At 26.5% G+C, this 16,596-nt stretch overlaps 1 protein-coding gene across 1 annotated transcript in view; it reads left to right on the plus strand.

The window, feature by feature from the left end:
• LOC132924227 (mucin-5AC-like) overlaps positions 1-16,596 on the plus strand; it is a 253,547-nt gene that overhangs the window by 172,387 nt on the left and 64,564 nt on the right. Inside the window, exon 2 of the mRNA XM_060988400.1 lies at positions 13,852-13,981. Coding sequence (XP_060844383.1) covers positions 13,852-13,981 — 130 coding nt within the window. The remainder of the gene's footprint in view (positions 1-13,851; positions 13,982-16,596) is intronic.

Consider the following 16,596-nt stretch of genomic DNA (forward strand, 5'->3'; position numbering starts at 1 on the left):
CGTCGGATTATAATATTTTTAATTAAAATTTTCTCAATATTAATTTAAAATTGCGCCTATAAATCCCTTTAAAAATCAGCTGTGTTGTAATGTAGTGTATAATGTATAATATAAGTAATGATAATAATTTTGTTCAAAAAAAAAAAATTGTTATATTTTTAATTATCTACCAATTGTGTAAATTATTTTAATCAATTATTACATTGCTTACTCTTTTATAAATCTCACTTGAAATGAATGATGAATAATAAATAATTTAATTAAAATATGCGTACACAAGTTCAACTGATACCTATACAACAATAATTATTTTTATAAAAATGAAGATCGCGGGTGTAGGTGCTTGTAGAGCTGGAGAACTGTTTGTAATATTTGAAAAATATGTTAATTATCCGTGTTTGGAGGCCTTTATTGCATTAAAAAAGAATTAACTACATGTATATATTGTAATACTGTAAATATATAGTAGATGTTATACAAACATTATTTAACGTTATAATTTACGTTACCTACCTATTAACTTTAATGATTATAAATAATGCACTTTGTAATTTGCTTATGCAGTAAATAATAAATACACACTTAAAATGTGCACGCATAACATGAGGGTGAATGTCTATGTACGTATGTGTTTATACAGATTATAACATTGTACGCATTTCGTTTGGAGAGAGCCTATTTAACATTTAACTTAAGTATCCAATCATTAATGAATATGAATGTATAATCGCTGAATTGCAACGTTTTCGTGTCTTCCATCCTCATTTGAAATTAACCGGAAAGGATTATTCGTTTTAGACCGACGATGAGATAACTTGCTGTAGTTAACCCTCAACTTGGTAATAAGAGTGGCGTGAAAATGTTTTTCGTTCTTTACCTAAGTTATTATTGCAGAAGTTAAATATCCAGCAAAGAAGCGTTGTAAAAATCTCTCATTATTTTAACTTATATCCTAGGACACCGAGAAAGAGTTATTTTTAAGTTTATCGTATAACATAGGATTTTACTTACTGTACTCAATTATTATTATTCAAACTAGTATAGTATAAACAACTTTAAAAATGTGATAACATTAAAATCAAAATTAACATTAAAGTTTATTAATATAATAGTTTTTGTAAAACTTCGTTTTATATATTATTCATATGCCATTTGTATTTGTTCTTATACAAAATTTATTATTATTTACTAAACTAAACAAATAAAATTGTCAGTAATAATAATAAAAATACTATTATATAATAAATAATACAAGCGTTACATATTTACATATTATACGAACGGCGAGATCACGCTGTTCTTAGCAATAATTCTCGGTGAATGTGTGTACAAAAAATATTATTATCGATCGAATAATTTTAACCAATGGATGACGACGATGTCGGTTTTATTCTATCACATAATTCGTGCAAAAAATATGACAAATAAATTATTATATTTTTTCAATATATTTAATATTACAATTTTCCTCGAGGTGACGAAAACCATAACGCTGATTATTGTTGACACTATCGCAGACTTCCCGCTTGTGCCCGTGGGTATAAACATTTCACCACCAAAATATGGAAACAATTTATTTTTATTACGTCGAAAATGAAAACACTTGAAAAACGTATTAAGGATTATTTATATTATGACTAGCTGTTAACGAGTACTTCGTTGCCCGTAAAAAATGCATTCGTGTCTATTGCTAACGTTTAGCGTGACGCGAGTGGAAACTTCAAAAGTTCAAAGCACCACAATGAAAGCACAAATTAGTCATTGGACCAATGACGACCACGAAATCGTGATGCGTTTGGTAACCATATTATTTTTGTATCATAATTGATCTACAGTTCTTCGGATGTTTTGTTACAGTGTTTGAAGTAGAAGCCTTGATCTGGTCAGTTTCCTAGGTTACATCTAGTTCTTATGATATTTCGTAAGATATAATGGCTGACATCAGTAGCTGCACATTTCTTGAATGATCTTCCGAGGTTTAATTTTTTTCGTGGCAATTCAAATAATTTTCAGTACTTAGTAGTTTTTTTTTTGCAAGTAAAGCATCTAAAGATACTTTATTATTAATTTATGCGACACAAATTTCATCTATATTTCTGACACATATTCACTTAAATACTAATTTCTAATCTAGTAATATTATTTTATTAAATTTTATAATAACTCTATATTATTATTATTGCTTTTGTAGTAAACTACACTTTTTTTTTATTGTCTTAAGTATTACTTAGACCCATTATTTTAATGCTTGTATTAAAATGTAATGTACCTAACTCATCAGAGCTTACAGTCAATATTTTTGTGATGCTTATAGTTTAAATTTGAAGAACTGATCATGCTTGCGTTTATGTCGTTTATAAAAAATCATGTTAATAACTTATAAAATGTATTTTAATTTAACATTTGATGTCTTAAAACTTTCCGTCTGTAACATAATTCGTTTTATTTTTATTAATTATTTAATTTAATAATTAATATAAGTCGTCTTTATATTATTTACATGTCAAAAAAATATAATAATTATCATAAAAAAATATTTCAATCGTTTTAGATTACGTTTAAAATCTACTGCAGCCTGAATATTAATTATTATCATTATTCATTATTATTAGGACCAGCATTTCTTACAACACATAGATTAAACATAATACTATTAACTGTTTGTTTTTATTGTCTTCAAAACTTACATATTTCCTTTTGAATTTTTGTTTACTCAAACTTGTTAACAAACCCCGTACCTTATCGCCACCCGAAATTCAAACCTTTTGTTCGAAACTTGTACCTCTATATCTCTCTCAACGGGGAGGTTTGTATGTTATAAATATAATGTATATATATATATATAATATATAAGCCATCCCGTGTACCCTTTCTAATCCTCCGGCTAGCGCAGATGCATATTATCTATACTTGACGTGTTCTGGGTTTCAATAAGGAATGAAAATATGAAATCATTCGAGTACAAGACAATCATTTGAAATTGCATTTGTTAAACTGTATACAATATAAAATAAATAATAATAATAGGTCGATACGATAACAAATACTTTTTCCCGTACACATAAAAACGCATTCTGCTCGGTAATCTTACTGAATATATATTTTACAGATATATAATACATAATAAATTTATACGTATAAGAATACAGTATTGTGCGTAAACTGTAAACACGAGCAAACGAAATCACAAATAATTCAAACGATAAATAATAACAACTGTCACCGTATGGCGTAAATAGCTAATATATGGTGCAGTAATGTGAACGTGTGTCGAAACATGCATTTTGTATTGTACACACGTCCATGTTACCTCGTACCTCCTATATTATATAAAGGTAGGTAGTACTTGTGACATTCAATAATATTATATTATTAAAATATAATATTATAAGACGCTTTAGACTGTTGCTGTACATTTGTATTTTTGAAATAGATATAAATCGTAGGCGATACGTCTAGTTCGCGGGAGGGTAATGATTTACAAAATATAAACTAATTAATAAACATAAGATCGAAATAAATTTATTAATTCGTTAATTTTCTTTATATAATAGATAAGTATATAATCAACTAACTATTTATTGTTTCAATGATTCTGTTATAAGAGAACGATCCATCAACATTTTTTAAATGGCTTAATATATTATATTACTATATATAAATATAACATATAGGTAATATGTTAATGAAACATTTTTGACCCATTTTAAGACAGTCTATATAAATTTAGTTTTTTCTCGGTTTCTGAAAATATGGACTTAAATAGCGTACACATTTTCAAAAATATAATTTTAAATAAACACATAATTTATAATTATAAAAATTAGGTAAGTTTGTTTAAAAACCGCATCACATAACATGTAGATATAAACAATAAATTAAACGAAAACATTGCATTATAAAAATGATAAGCAAGGTAGGTATCGTTCTGCTGTACATTAGGTGTTAATGAGTGGATCACTATTAATTATATGGGTGTGCTAAATTAGAATTCAATGATATATTATTGAATACGAAAAATGATTCTGAGCGGAGGCAATCTGTTAACCTGTATAAATAAATATATTTTACGATTATACGTTGTTTGATATAGTTACTCGAATCATTGATCTTACTATAAGTAGGGAAGATGATTTAATTTTTCAAAAACATTGCATTTATTATGTTATTAGTATTTAGTTATTATAATAGTATATATGTTATACCATATTATTTATTATTATTATTCACTTTTAAGTAAATGCCACCCTACCGTAAAACAGTGTGAATAGGTTTCTCAAAGAAAATTAAAAAAAACAAACAGCTTTTTTTGAAAATGTGTAAGAAACGTTCTGCTATTATCTCGGTAAGAGTATTGGGACGAAGTGGTTGCATTGTTGAAATTATTTACGTCTGTGACACTAATTATTATTGTCCTTAACTAGGTAAAAAGATGCTTTTGTCTTTCGAAGAATAAAACAGTCACATTCTGTGATTATTTTATCACATTTGTGAGAAACAGAAGATAATTTCTCAGTTCATGCGCACTGGATTATAATTTAAACCTAATGAATTCTTTTCATCCAGCAGTTAGAATTACATTTTTCGATGAATTTGTGAGAAACAAAGAAGGGTATATGATATAAAATCGAAATTCAGTTAAAAGAAAAATGTATTTACATATTATATAGAAAATAACTAGACACGAAACAAACAAAGGGTATATTTATTTTTTTACTTCATAATTTATTATATTGTTATAATATAATATCTGACATCGTCCACAAAAAAAAAAATATAAAATATGGCACTCATATGGGTATAATTCAGTTCACGAGAAATTCGGTGTAGGTACTTCACTTTGTAGACAAAAGATGAGACAGAGAAAGGCGATTTGCTTGACGAATGAATAAGTAATGGTTAAAGTCCCAAGAAAAACCTAATCAAATAATAATAAGCAACTGTTTTTGCTTTAATGCCAACCAACAATATACAAAATAATTCAACTTTTTGTATTTTAAGGATTAAATGCATATACGAGATTGTAACCTACACTATTATAGGGGTGGAATTCCAGGATAAATAGAAGCCTATGATACGCTTACCGAGTCCCAACGAATCTATTTGTATAGGACAACTTTTTTAGAAAAACAAAACTCAATTTTACATTTATATTGTTAGATATAGATAGATGGATTGTCTATAATTAGATAATGTTTATATATACAGGGTAATTATTTTATCATTGAACTCTCATTAGGTATTACAAAATTTGTAAACGTATTTTTTCAGTCGAAATAAAATAAAATGTTATTGGTATAATTATTTGAAATTATTATTTTGTTGATTGACAAAAATACATTTTTTAATTCATATTCTAAAGAATAATTTTTGGAGTATTTCGATACATAAAAATCTAAATTATGAGTATTTTATGGTTATAACTTATAAGTATTTAAGTTTAGTTCAGCGGAGTGAAGTGGTACAAAATATCCCGCAAAATTTTGATCTACTACTCGGCTCACCTAAACTTTAATTATTTATAACTTAAATAATACTCGTTCTAATTTCGATTTTCATGTATCGAATTACTCCGAAAAAATATTCTGCTTTGGTTATAACGATAATACAAAACCGGGTTGACCAAGGTATCTATATTCCATAATCCGATAACCAATAAAAGTGTTTATATCATTTGTTTTGATACGGATCTATAACATTACCTATCCTTTCGAGTTGCTTTCAATTGACAATTATGGCTAGGAAAACATAACAACTCTTAAATTATCATCTTTTCGAGTAACATATACATGTATTTATATTTTAAATTTAAGAGCATTAAATTATGACAAGTAGGTAAAAATTGTATGTATTACGTAGTTTATTTAATATAATATTATACGTATAGTCCACCATATTGAAAGTATTTGATTAACTGAAAACTATAAAAAAAAAAAAAACAATACAAATCAATCGAAAAAATAAATGTAAAATGCAATGGTCGCCAAAGAAAAAGTTTTTAATGAAATATATAATAATAATGTTGAAATAAAACTTACTGATGGCAGTTCGGGTATTGCGTACAACTGTAAATTATTATATTGTACGGTGCGTACCTACGCATATATATATATATATATATATTATTACTTGAAGCAGTCCCTACTGCAGTTTTATGGTTGAATAACTGCGGCTTTGATTGAAGTTTGAAACGGCAACACTCCCTAGTAGAAATAATTATGACACTTTTTTTTTTTTTTTGTCACGCGCGCGTATGTGACGAAATGAGTGTTTTTCTTTGTACGTTTACTTCGCTGTTGAAATATTACGTTTGTTATTCACTGAGCACTAGCTGTTAGAAAAACCCCACGCGCATTATTGTGCAGCTGAACCCGAACTCGAACTCCAGATTATTGTTGATTTTTTATTTTATTTTATCAAATCCTATGCATGCAAGGCGTACACGACTGATTTATATACTCGTACAATCCGAGTAAACGAGCAAAAATACCTATAGCATAATCTGTAAGTAACAAAATGAACGGGGAGACACCTCCTGGGAATTTTATAAAAACAAAGCTTCTGAGTCATTGGCCCGTATTTCATCCGTTATCCGTTGTTAATAAATAAAATGCAATTACAATGGTTTTTTTTTTTTTTTTTTAATCACGTTGAAAAAAAAAACGGTATTACGATTTCAATTTTTTACATATTTACTTATATATTTCGATTTTATTATTTCTAGCGCTTTTACACACATCCATTCTATGCGATATTCTAATATAGTTTACGGATAAGAGTATAATTAAATGTTTAAACCGTTATTTATTTGTTGGATTTTTCATAGCAGTCATTCTCATTAGTTTTGGGCAATGATAAGCACTTAAAACTATACTTTATGAGTTTTGTATAATATGTTTAAGTCCTACTTTTAATTAATAATTGGCTGGAGTTTGTGAATCCTCTAAAATCATGGTTAACGATGCGAAAACATCGCACGGAGAATATTTCAGATCTATTTTTCATCTTGTTGAAATGTCTATAAAATGTGTCACCGTATAATCAAATTACTCGCCATTAAGATGTTTACTATTAGCAATGCAGTAGAAACAATTGTGAAAATATACATTTTTTGTTTACGTGAACCGTTTTTGAAAAATTGATGTGTACCATCATGCTTTATAAATTTAACGGCATTAAATATTCATAAATATTGAATCGTCACAAATTTACTAATTTTTAATGAGCAAAATGAATTATTTATTCAACTGATATTTATTTATTTAAGCGGGCTAAAGCCCAATACAGTATTTTACAATAATTCTTTTTTTATTATTCTATGAATGTTTACATATAATGTTAAAATAATTATAAAAGTATAGCAGTGAAATATGTGAAATTGCGTAAACTAATTAAAATCCATAAGTTTGTGGTTGTATCTAATCATTAAGCTTAGGAAAGATATCATTCGGGATAAAATCCATCCAGAGTACCAAATAAATGCGTTCGAAAATTAAGCAATATAAATATAAATATAACTATAATAACACGCATTTAAATGTTTGACAAAGGTCAAGAAATAACATAACTATTTTCAAAAACAAAAAAATATAAAAATGAGCATTCGTATAAGTGTATGTATAGTTCATAAATTATAAACGTTTATTAACCATAAAACTTTTTTGGGCATTTGTGGTTTTGAAAATTTAGTATTAAATAATTAATAATTGCCCAACCGTAAAATTGTCAAAATACTAAAATCCATTGTGAGTTGTGGAAAGTTTTTATGAACATTAAACTATTTCGGGACTTAATAGTAATTTTATATTCATCATGCACAAAAAGTAGTATTCCCCAAACAAATGAATTATTATTAAATTTAACAATAAAATTTTAAATTTCTGCGAAATCTAATATTATGTATAGCAGGAATATTTTTTTTTAGTATGGATTTTAACGATTATGTAGATGTCAACATTTCTAATTTTAAGAAATTGATTCACTTATAGAATATTGATTAGTTACAGTTATTAAAAACTAAAATGTTTATATAATCATAACGTATAAATATAAACGCGAAAAAATTGATTCAAACATACAACTGTAATTTAGAGCTTTAACCCCGCACATCATCTATACAAATTCACTCAAATTTTTTGATTTAATATGTATGTACATTATAAAACATTTTTATTTTATTTTTCCTAAATAATTAAAAAAATATATTATTTGTATAGTGTATACATACTTTATATAACATACACTAACTGAAGAATAATTTGTAATTTTAATTAAAATATTCGGAGACAATTAATGATAAAAATAAAACATATAATATTATACTTGCATTATCTGTTAAAAAAAAGTTACATTCATGCATTTGACAGTTAACTAATACATTTAAAAAGGAGAGTCACTCTAATAATAAAAATGAAGACATTTAAAATAATAATAATAATAATTTGATTGTATTATAAAAAAATATACTATAGTTCTATTTTTTTTTAAGGTCTCACTATTTTTGTAACAAATTTCGAGCTTACAAAATAGATAGTACGTTTTATGATGTAGAAAATAAATCTACTTGTATCCGGCATATAAGGTTTAAGTGAAATAACATAAATCACGAGATTATTATGAGGTAATCTCGTACAATGCTTAATTTATTGAAACTTTAATTCATTAAGCTTTATTATTTTTATTTCTAATTTTAAAATAAATAAATATAGTTATAAATAATGTATTTTACTAAATTAATTAGAACGCTATACATTTATTATATAAAAACCACATAGTAGGAGAAGCCTTTTTATCGATATAATTTATTTTTTATTATCAAACAATTTCAAGTTTCCAGTCATCCTTAAACAAATAGTTTTATTATTATATACTTCTACATTACCAGGAAAATAAGAATGTTTAAAATAGTTTGTAAAAGTATTTTATTACAGATAATATATATATATATATGTTATGGCATGTGATTAATATTTCAAATATTTTTTTGGCTTGCGTGTCAAAATATATTTATCAAATAATTTTGATACTTGGTACTTTGTAGATTAAGGGGTGTAATTCTGCAATGACCGACTAAAAAGCGATTGTGTAGTGAACAGAATATTTGATTAGATCGTTAAAAATTGTAGTTCAGGTAAAATATTACCGCAAAAAGCTCTAGAGAACCTTGCAATTACACCAATAATCAGAATAGTAAATGTTGCGTTATCGGTATAAAAAACTATATGAAGGTTAGGTATAGATACTATTATGAATAATCAATTTCAAATCGGACGTTTATGAATAACTAGATAAGTACCACAAGTCCCATTATAGAGGTGAGCAGATTCCTGTTATTTAACTTTGCACCCTAAACTTCGAGGTGGGTAACACAAATTACATTTAAACCGATTCCGTATACCATCTATACTCTCTCTATCTCTATATATATTCTAGCAATAATCTTTGATTTCATCATCTATCTATTGCGGACCGATAAATACCTGCGTTCGGAGATTACACATGCGTGTGCGGTGTGCAAATTAATCGAATCAAACTCACAACAACTTGTGAGGGTTAAACAGCAATAAAACATGTAGTCCCCCGAAACGGGCTTTTGGTATTCCAGTATACAGACCTACATTATTAGCATTTACTTTAGGCATTAAGTGAAAATTATTCCACCGAATTAACCACGGTAGCATTACTAATTACCAGTCACCAGACATGCAGCACTAAAACAAAGAATTTTTCAAAAATGTTAACATACTATAATACTGCGAATGTCCAATTTAAACACCACGTTTTTGTCTTTAACCAAACGAAAACAAACCATTGAATCTACATTTAATAGAAAGAACAAAAACACGTTTTCCCATATCATGTAGTAAAGCATTTTAAAAATATAATTTATACTGTACGCGAGTAATAAATTAATATCTGGTACATTGTAACATCGGTTATTGACATTTATATTATATTCAATATATAGCGTACTTGAAATGCCCACCTTGCGTAGTTGTGTTAACAACAGCATAAACTATTGTTATACAAATATTTCACTGTTAATAGTACTCAATGTACAATCACAAATACACAAAACACGAGATCATGATACACACGAGTGGTGTACTATGATTTTATTTATATTATATTTTATTTATTTTATTATTAATTTATATGATAAAATATTTGTACATTTTCTTACTCTAACCTAACCGAGTTTACTATGTATTCGAACATATTTTTGATCGAGATAAATGTATAAATACAAAATAAACAAAATTCCTAAATAATTATAAGATCAATTTATCTACATTGTTTTCTAGTCTAGCGAAAAAAATTGATATCGAATTATCCACCGAAATATAAACTATTAAAACGTTACGTATAAACGTGAAAATATTATTTTTAAGTAAATATTTCACACGATATACAATAAAATTATATAGTTTATGTAATATATGTCTATTATATGGGATATGGATGTGCATAATGAGATCGGATAAGTTAGGCACAATAATTCCGATGGAATTCAAATCATTAATGTGGTAACTGGTAATTGCAAGTAATTAAAACAATACTCTGGAAAGCCGTATTTTAATTGTGTATTGCGCACGGTCATATAATAATAATGCTCTGGCGTGGTGAGACTCAGACTAGACAAATTAAATTCGACATTTGTCAAATAACATCTCATTCAATTTCGACGCTTATTCAATAATAAATTGACGACGACGACGAAAATTTGACTTATATTGCTTTGTGGGACCCTTGGGATTGAGATTTTAATTTAGAAATAATTTTGAATTCATCGTTAGAGATTAGTCCTTATCATTTTTCATTCTATTACAACACATTAAAAATATATTTTTAATTAATTCATATTTCAGAAAAATGACTAACCGATTTCTATAACACAAGTTAAGAAAATAAATATAATAACAAAATAATTAAAAAGCTATGACTCAGAAAATATCCGTATCGTGTATAAATTTAATTATTCAACTATGAATATATAGTATAGGTCGTATAGACTATAGACTGATCATTTTTCACACAAAATGGTTTTTACAGTTACATATGTGTAGTTCCTTTAAAATTTTAATATTGTGCCTTTGGAAATTGTATATATTATTGTTATTGACATTATTTGGATTTATTTTATTGTAATTTAAGACGATTCGTTTCAGCGTTCAGAATCAAATAACAACGATTAGTTTCTATTTTCAAGTAATTTTAAAATTGTGTGAGAAAAATCAGATTAACAAATTAACAAATTACTGTGCGTAAATTGTAATAAGTAGGTAGGAAATAAATTAATAGACGAACCAAAAAAATAATACTTATGAAGTTAAAATGTTTTGCTAAAAAAAAAAAATATATTATATATTATTTATGATTAATTCCAATGAATTGTGAACTAATTATTTCTGTCTATAATTATTATTATATAATTGTGCAATTACAAATCAAACTACTAGCAAAAAATAAATATCACCTAAAATTTGATGAAAAAAAATGAAAATAAAAACACTATCGCTTTTCAAGTTAACCAAAATGTATTATTCAGGTTCGCTTTCCACTTATTTGGGTTATTTGGAATTCGGATGTTGGATTTTTTAATGGTTTATAAGGGTACCAGTTGATTCGGGTGTGAGGTCCAAAAAAAAAAATGTACCTACATATTATTACCCCTTAAATAATATACGAATCACTGTAGCCTGTCACTGCATAATGATTAATATTAATAATACATAGTATTATTATATATTGTATTATTAATAACATCATATGCGCACAAGTAAAACACAGTATTATCTACATAATGTTATTATATATAGTTATAGTTTTGATGATTTACTCTTCGGCCATTTCGGGTTTAACGACAGACTTTTGGCGCCGCAATACTTAGAGACACATCTTGATATTATAATATAACGACTGTAACTGTGCAGCGTTTCATTTCAATAACAAATATAATAATAATACAAATTATAGTTTGAATTTGTAGACATTTGCTTATTTTTTTTTTTTCATTTGTGTAATACAAAGTTATATCAGCTATATTATGTAGTATATAAGAATTATAAGATATATAATAATTCAAATATGCATTTTTTTTTAATGGATTTTTGGTGTCTTTGACTTGAAAGTTTTGTAAAAAAAAGTTTAATGATATTTTTTATAATTATTGCGTGATGCCTATATTATAATATATAATTATGAAAAAATGCAAGAGAATAACTATAAAAAGGCAAAGTCGTATCGATTCATTTATAATTAGAATTACATTGAATACATTCATATATGGAAATAAAATATCCATCGCAAAAAAAGATCTTTCTTTAGAATTTTAAGTCGTAGAATGGTATTATATGATCGTTTGGGTGAAATACGACCCCTACTCAAATAGTAAGACACTAAAACGACGGATTTTTTTCCTCTTAAATCTCTTTTAATCGTTTTATTCTCATCAAAACATCTACCCCGAATTACGACATCAAGTTTAATGTGAAAAACTAATGAATATTAAATTTATGGTAAAAAGTTGCCAATTTCTTAGGTATAGACAAATAATAATAAAAAATCCATGATCAGTCGTCAACACAACAATTATTTAAAATTTAAACACTCGTGAACTATAATTTATTTTATCAATAGGTACTAGACAATTCCTGTATTGTCTTAATCTCTTTAAACGTTTTTAATTTCGTTTCTTATTAATGAAACATCGTATTAAGAAAACTTCGTACCATTGAAATCTTTAGTGTAAAAACGCATTCATCGAAAATCAGTGGTGGTGATGTCCTATACTAGTTTTAGGGGAAACAACATGTCATTTTATTTAAAGTTAACAGTATTATGAGATCATGATGTATTTATTTTAAAAAACGGTGCATAACAATAATTTACACGTGTTCAAGAAGTAGGTTATTTTTTTTTCACATACAGTTTTAAAATAAATAGGTACATACCTAATGAAGTAAACTAGTTTTTGATAAAATTGGTTAAAAACGAATCACAACAGAAACTTGAAATTTTCACGGATCTTTAATAATATTATCATTTGATATGTATAATATAACTATTTTAAAATTTTAACTCTTTTTACGTTATTTAAATATATATAATAAAAAGATGTTTTTATTTAAAAAATAAAAAAATTGCATAAACATAATTATATGTTTATAGACATTTAAAGTTCAAATTTGACAGAATGACATATTATCTAAACTATGATTCACCGATGTTCATTATATTGTTGTAATTTAAAACATTATTTATGGGGACATAACACTTTTACTTATATAATATTATGATTAATTTTACTATACGCCATGGTATTTACAAAATAAGTATATTAATTTTATATTATACTATTTTTTTTATTCACACGTTGTTACGGCAAGATGATATTCGGCAAAAATAAAATCAACGTATCAATTTTACTATCGGTAAAATAAATTACTATAAAAGCAATAACAAAAAACATAATTCTATGAAATATACTTAGTGATAATATAAGTTGACAAACCGTTTTCGCTCGGAATCGTTATTCGTATACAATGATATACTCGTATCGTTAAATTTAATTTAACAAATCCATTAAAGTAATCTACTCGACACCTAGTGTACAGTAGATTGGGGTACCCACTTACCCACCTTATTCATGAATTGTCTGTATAAATTTGTAATTAAATTATTAAAATTAAACAGGTAATAATTATATTAAATCGTAACTTATTATTGATGTGTGTAAATACGTTTACAGCAAACACGTTACTATATTTTATTATAATGTGATTGTTTCATCTCAATACCATCGCCTTGGCATTTGTATCAGACTAACCGAATCCGAATTTTGTTTTCCAGGTGAACATCAGCAGTTCTTGGTTGTTGCCTCAAAACGAGTTTCCGGTATTTTATCGACATTTCAGGGATAGAGTGACATGGTTTGAAGCCGATGCCGTATGCCAATTCCACCACGCTCAACTGGCCACAGGTAAGTGTCAAAGCCAATATATTGAATTAAATCCATCGTTTGTTCCTTTGTGTAATGCGTATAGTGAAGTTTAAAACAAAAATGCACAAACCGATCTGCAAAAGACGTGTATTACGTTCAATACCGAGACGGTAAAAAGTTTTTAAGATGTTTTCGTCAACAATCTGTGCCGATGTTGAACGAATAGAATTAAATTAGCACTGTGTAGTCCAAAGTTATCATACAGGGATTATTTTTATATTTTAGTAGAACGTCCTAAATTATTTACTACGTCTTTTTTCAACAACTCTCAGCTATTATCTACACGTTTTAGATTCCGAACGAAACGATAAACGTATTGATTTAAAAATAATGTTTTTTGCATGCAATGAATTATCATTGAATTCATTTTAGTACATACTACTACATTACAGTGAATTACTCTTTAATAACGAACTATTATACACTCGACAACTACTATTCAGCAGAGCAGCAGTTTCCTATTATTGTTATTATTTAAGTTATATTTTTATTTTTTACATGATTGAAAATTTCTAGTCATTAGTCATTCATCCCTCCTACTTATGGTTATCTTAAAATACATTTCTCTATTTATCAAGACTCGACACTTCCGCAGTGTTACTTCAATACCGACAATTATATACTATCTGACCTGCTATGTCATTATTTTCACCCGACCTAAATGTTGACTCGTAACAACCCTATATACATGGACATTTTGTAACGCATACAAACGGAAACAGTTAAAGTGGGGAGTGGTATTAATTCATGTACCCGAAAAAAAAGATAAACATTTATATTCGTTGATGAACAGACATTAATCAAATGAAAAACCCGAACATTTTAAAGGACAAAACTATTTATTCGTTTATTCCGAGATGATTATCATACAGAGTATTATGTTTTGAGATACGTATATAATTTCATTTTATTATGCTGTTACAATGAATTTCTATACATGCAGAGAAAACAAATTGTTATACAAGAATTTCTCCCCAGAGGATTCTCACTAATTTCATCGCATTCATTATTATTTATTAGTATTTTTATTGCTATTGTTTTATATTTTCGTTGCATTCATCGAGATGAAAATAATTTTTCAAAAACGTCAATTTGCATGCGTTTAGTTAAATTACCATCAGAATAAAAAAAAAAATGTCGATCATTTATGTAGTTGTTTGTATATCATATAATAATTTATACGAGTTTTGATTTAGTCATTTTAGTTTATTTTCGAAACCGTAATGACGTGTTTTATTATTGTTACGTGATATCTTGTAATATTGTCAGTACGGATCAGTAATATTATTTTTTAAATTAATTTAATAATAATTTTAAGAAACATTACTAAAATGAAGATAAATATTAAAAAAATATTTTTTTTTAACATGATAAATTATTATTTATTTTATGATGTTTCGTTTTTAAAATTATTGTTGTAATATTTTATCGTGATATCGACATAATATCATTAAACTACATGGTGTTTCTGCTTCATATTAATTATCTAAATCTTCGTCTAGGTTACGGGCATCACGATATTACTATGTAAATTCTATTATGGCTCTGAAATTATTTTAATTGGTTATATTAACAATATGGAAATAGTCTACTGTAACACCTTCCTCGTTTTATCTTCTACCTCTAATTATATCAATAACGCAGCATCATTGGGTTAATGCGGGCTACTTATGTGAACCCTTTTTTCTTAAGTTATTGATAATAATTTGGTTATTTAATTAATAAAATAATACATTTTGTTGTGGATAAAAAACGTAAAAATATGCTACAAAAGTGAACATTTGTGGTATCTAATTTTCATATAATCTTTGATGATGCTTTTATTGTTTACTTACAACCAACTTGGAAAGTCGAAAAATAATAAATAAAAATACTATAACAACGGAATGTAATTAATTAATGCACCACTAGACTAGACGTACACATTACAAATTATGTTATAATAATTGTGTTTGCTATACTCCAACCAATATATAGTATTTAAAATTTTCGACTTCAGTACAAAAATATTAAAACCCATATGCATATGTATCATTATTTATATTATAAAAAAAAAATTAAGTGCAAATTATTCATTCTACTATGAGATCAAAAAATATATTATTAATAAAATAAAAATGTTATGCAGATTAGTTATTACGCAATATATTGTGTCTACCTATACATATGTTATTGTTTTATATATGTCGCATCCACTTAATGTAATCGTATTTTTCATGAAATGGATATCCATTTCATGAACAACGATCATATCGTGTAAGTCAAATTTTAGTTCATGAAATGGACATATATTTTATCCATTTCATGAAATGGAAACTCTTATTTTACACTTTGTGTAATATTTTTAATTAATTACATCAATGGGTAACATTTTGTGAAATCGAAATAATAATATTGATACGAGTACACGAATCTAGTATCTTTAAACTGTAAGTATTAAGATACTAAATAGGTACCTATTGTAGAACTTACTGTACTATACTAATAAGTAATATGTTATCGACACCTGTTATCGATAAATAATCGCATCAATTGTATGAGTGTAATAGCACTCTGGAAAGTTTTTATTTTTATTTTTATATGATGCCAGTACG

The sequence above is a fragment of the Rhopalosiphum padi genome, chromosome 3, assembly GCF_020882245.1.
Source record: "Rhopalosiphum padi isolate XX-2018 chromosome 3, ASM2088224v1, whole genome shotgun sequence".
Taxonomy (NCBI): Eukaryota; Metazoa; Arthropoda; class Insecta; order Hemiptera; family Aphididae; genus Rhopalosiphum; species Rhopalosiphum padi.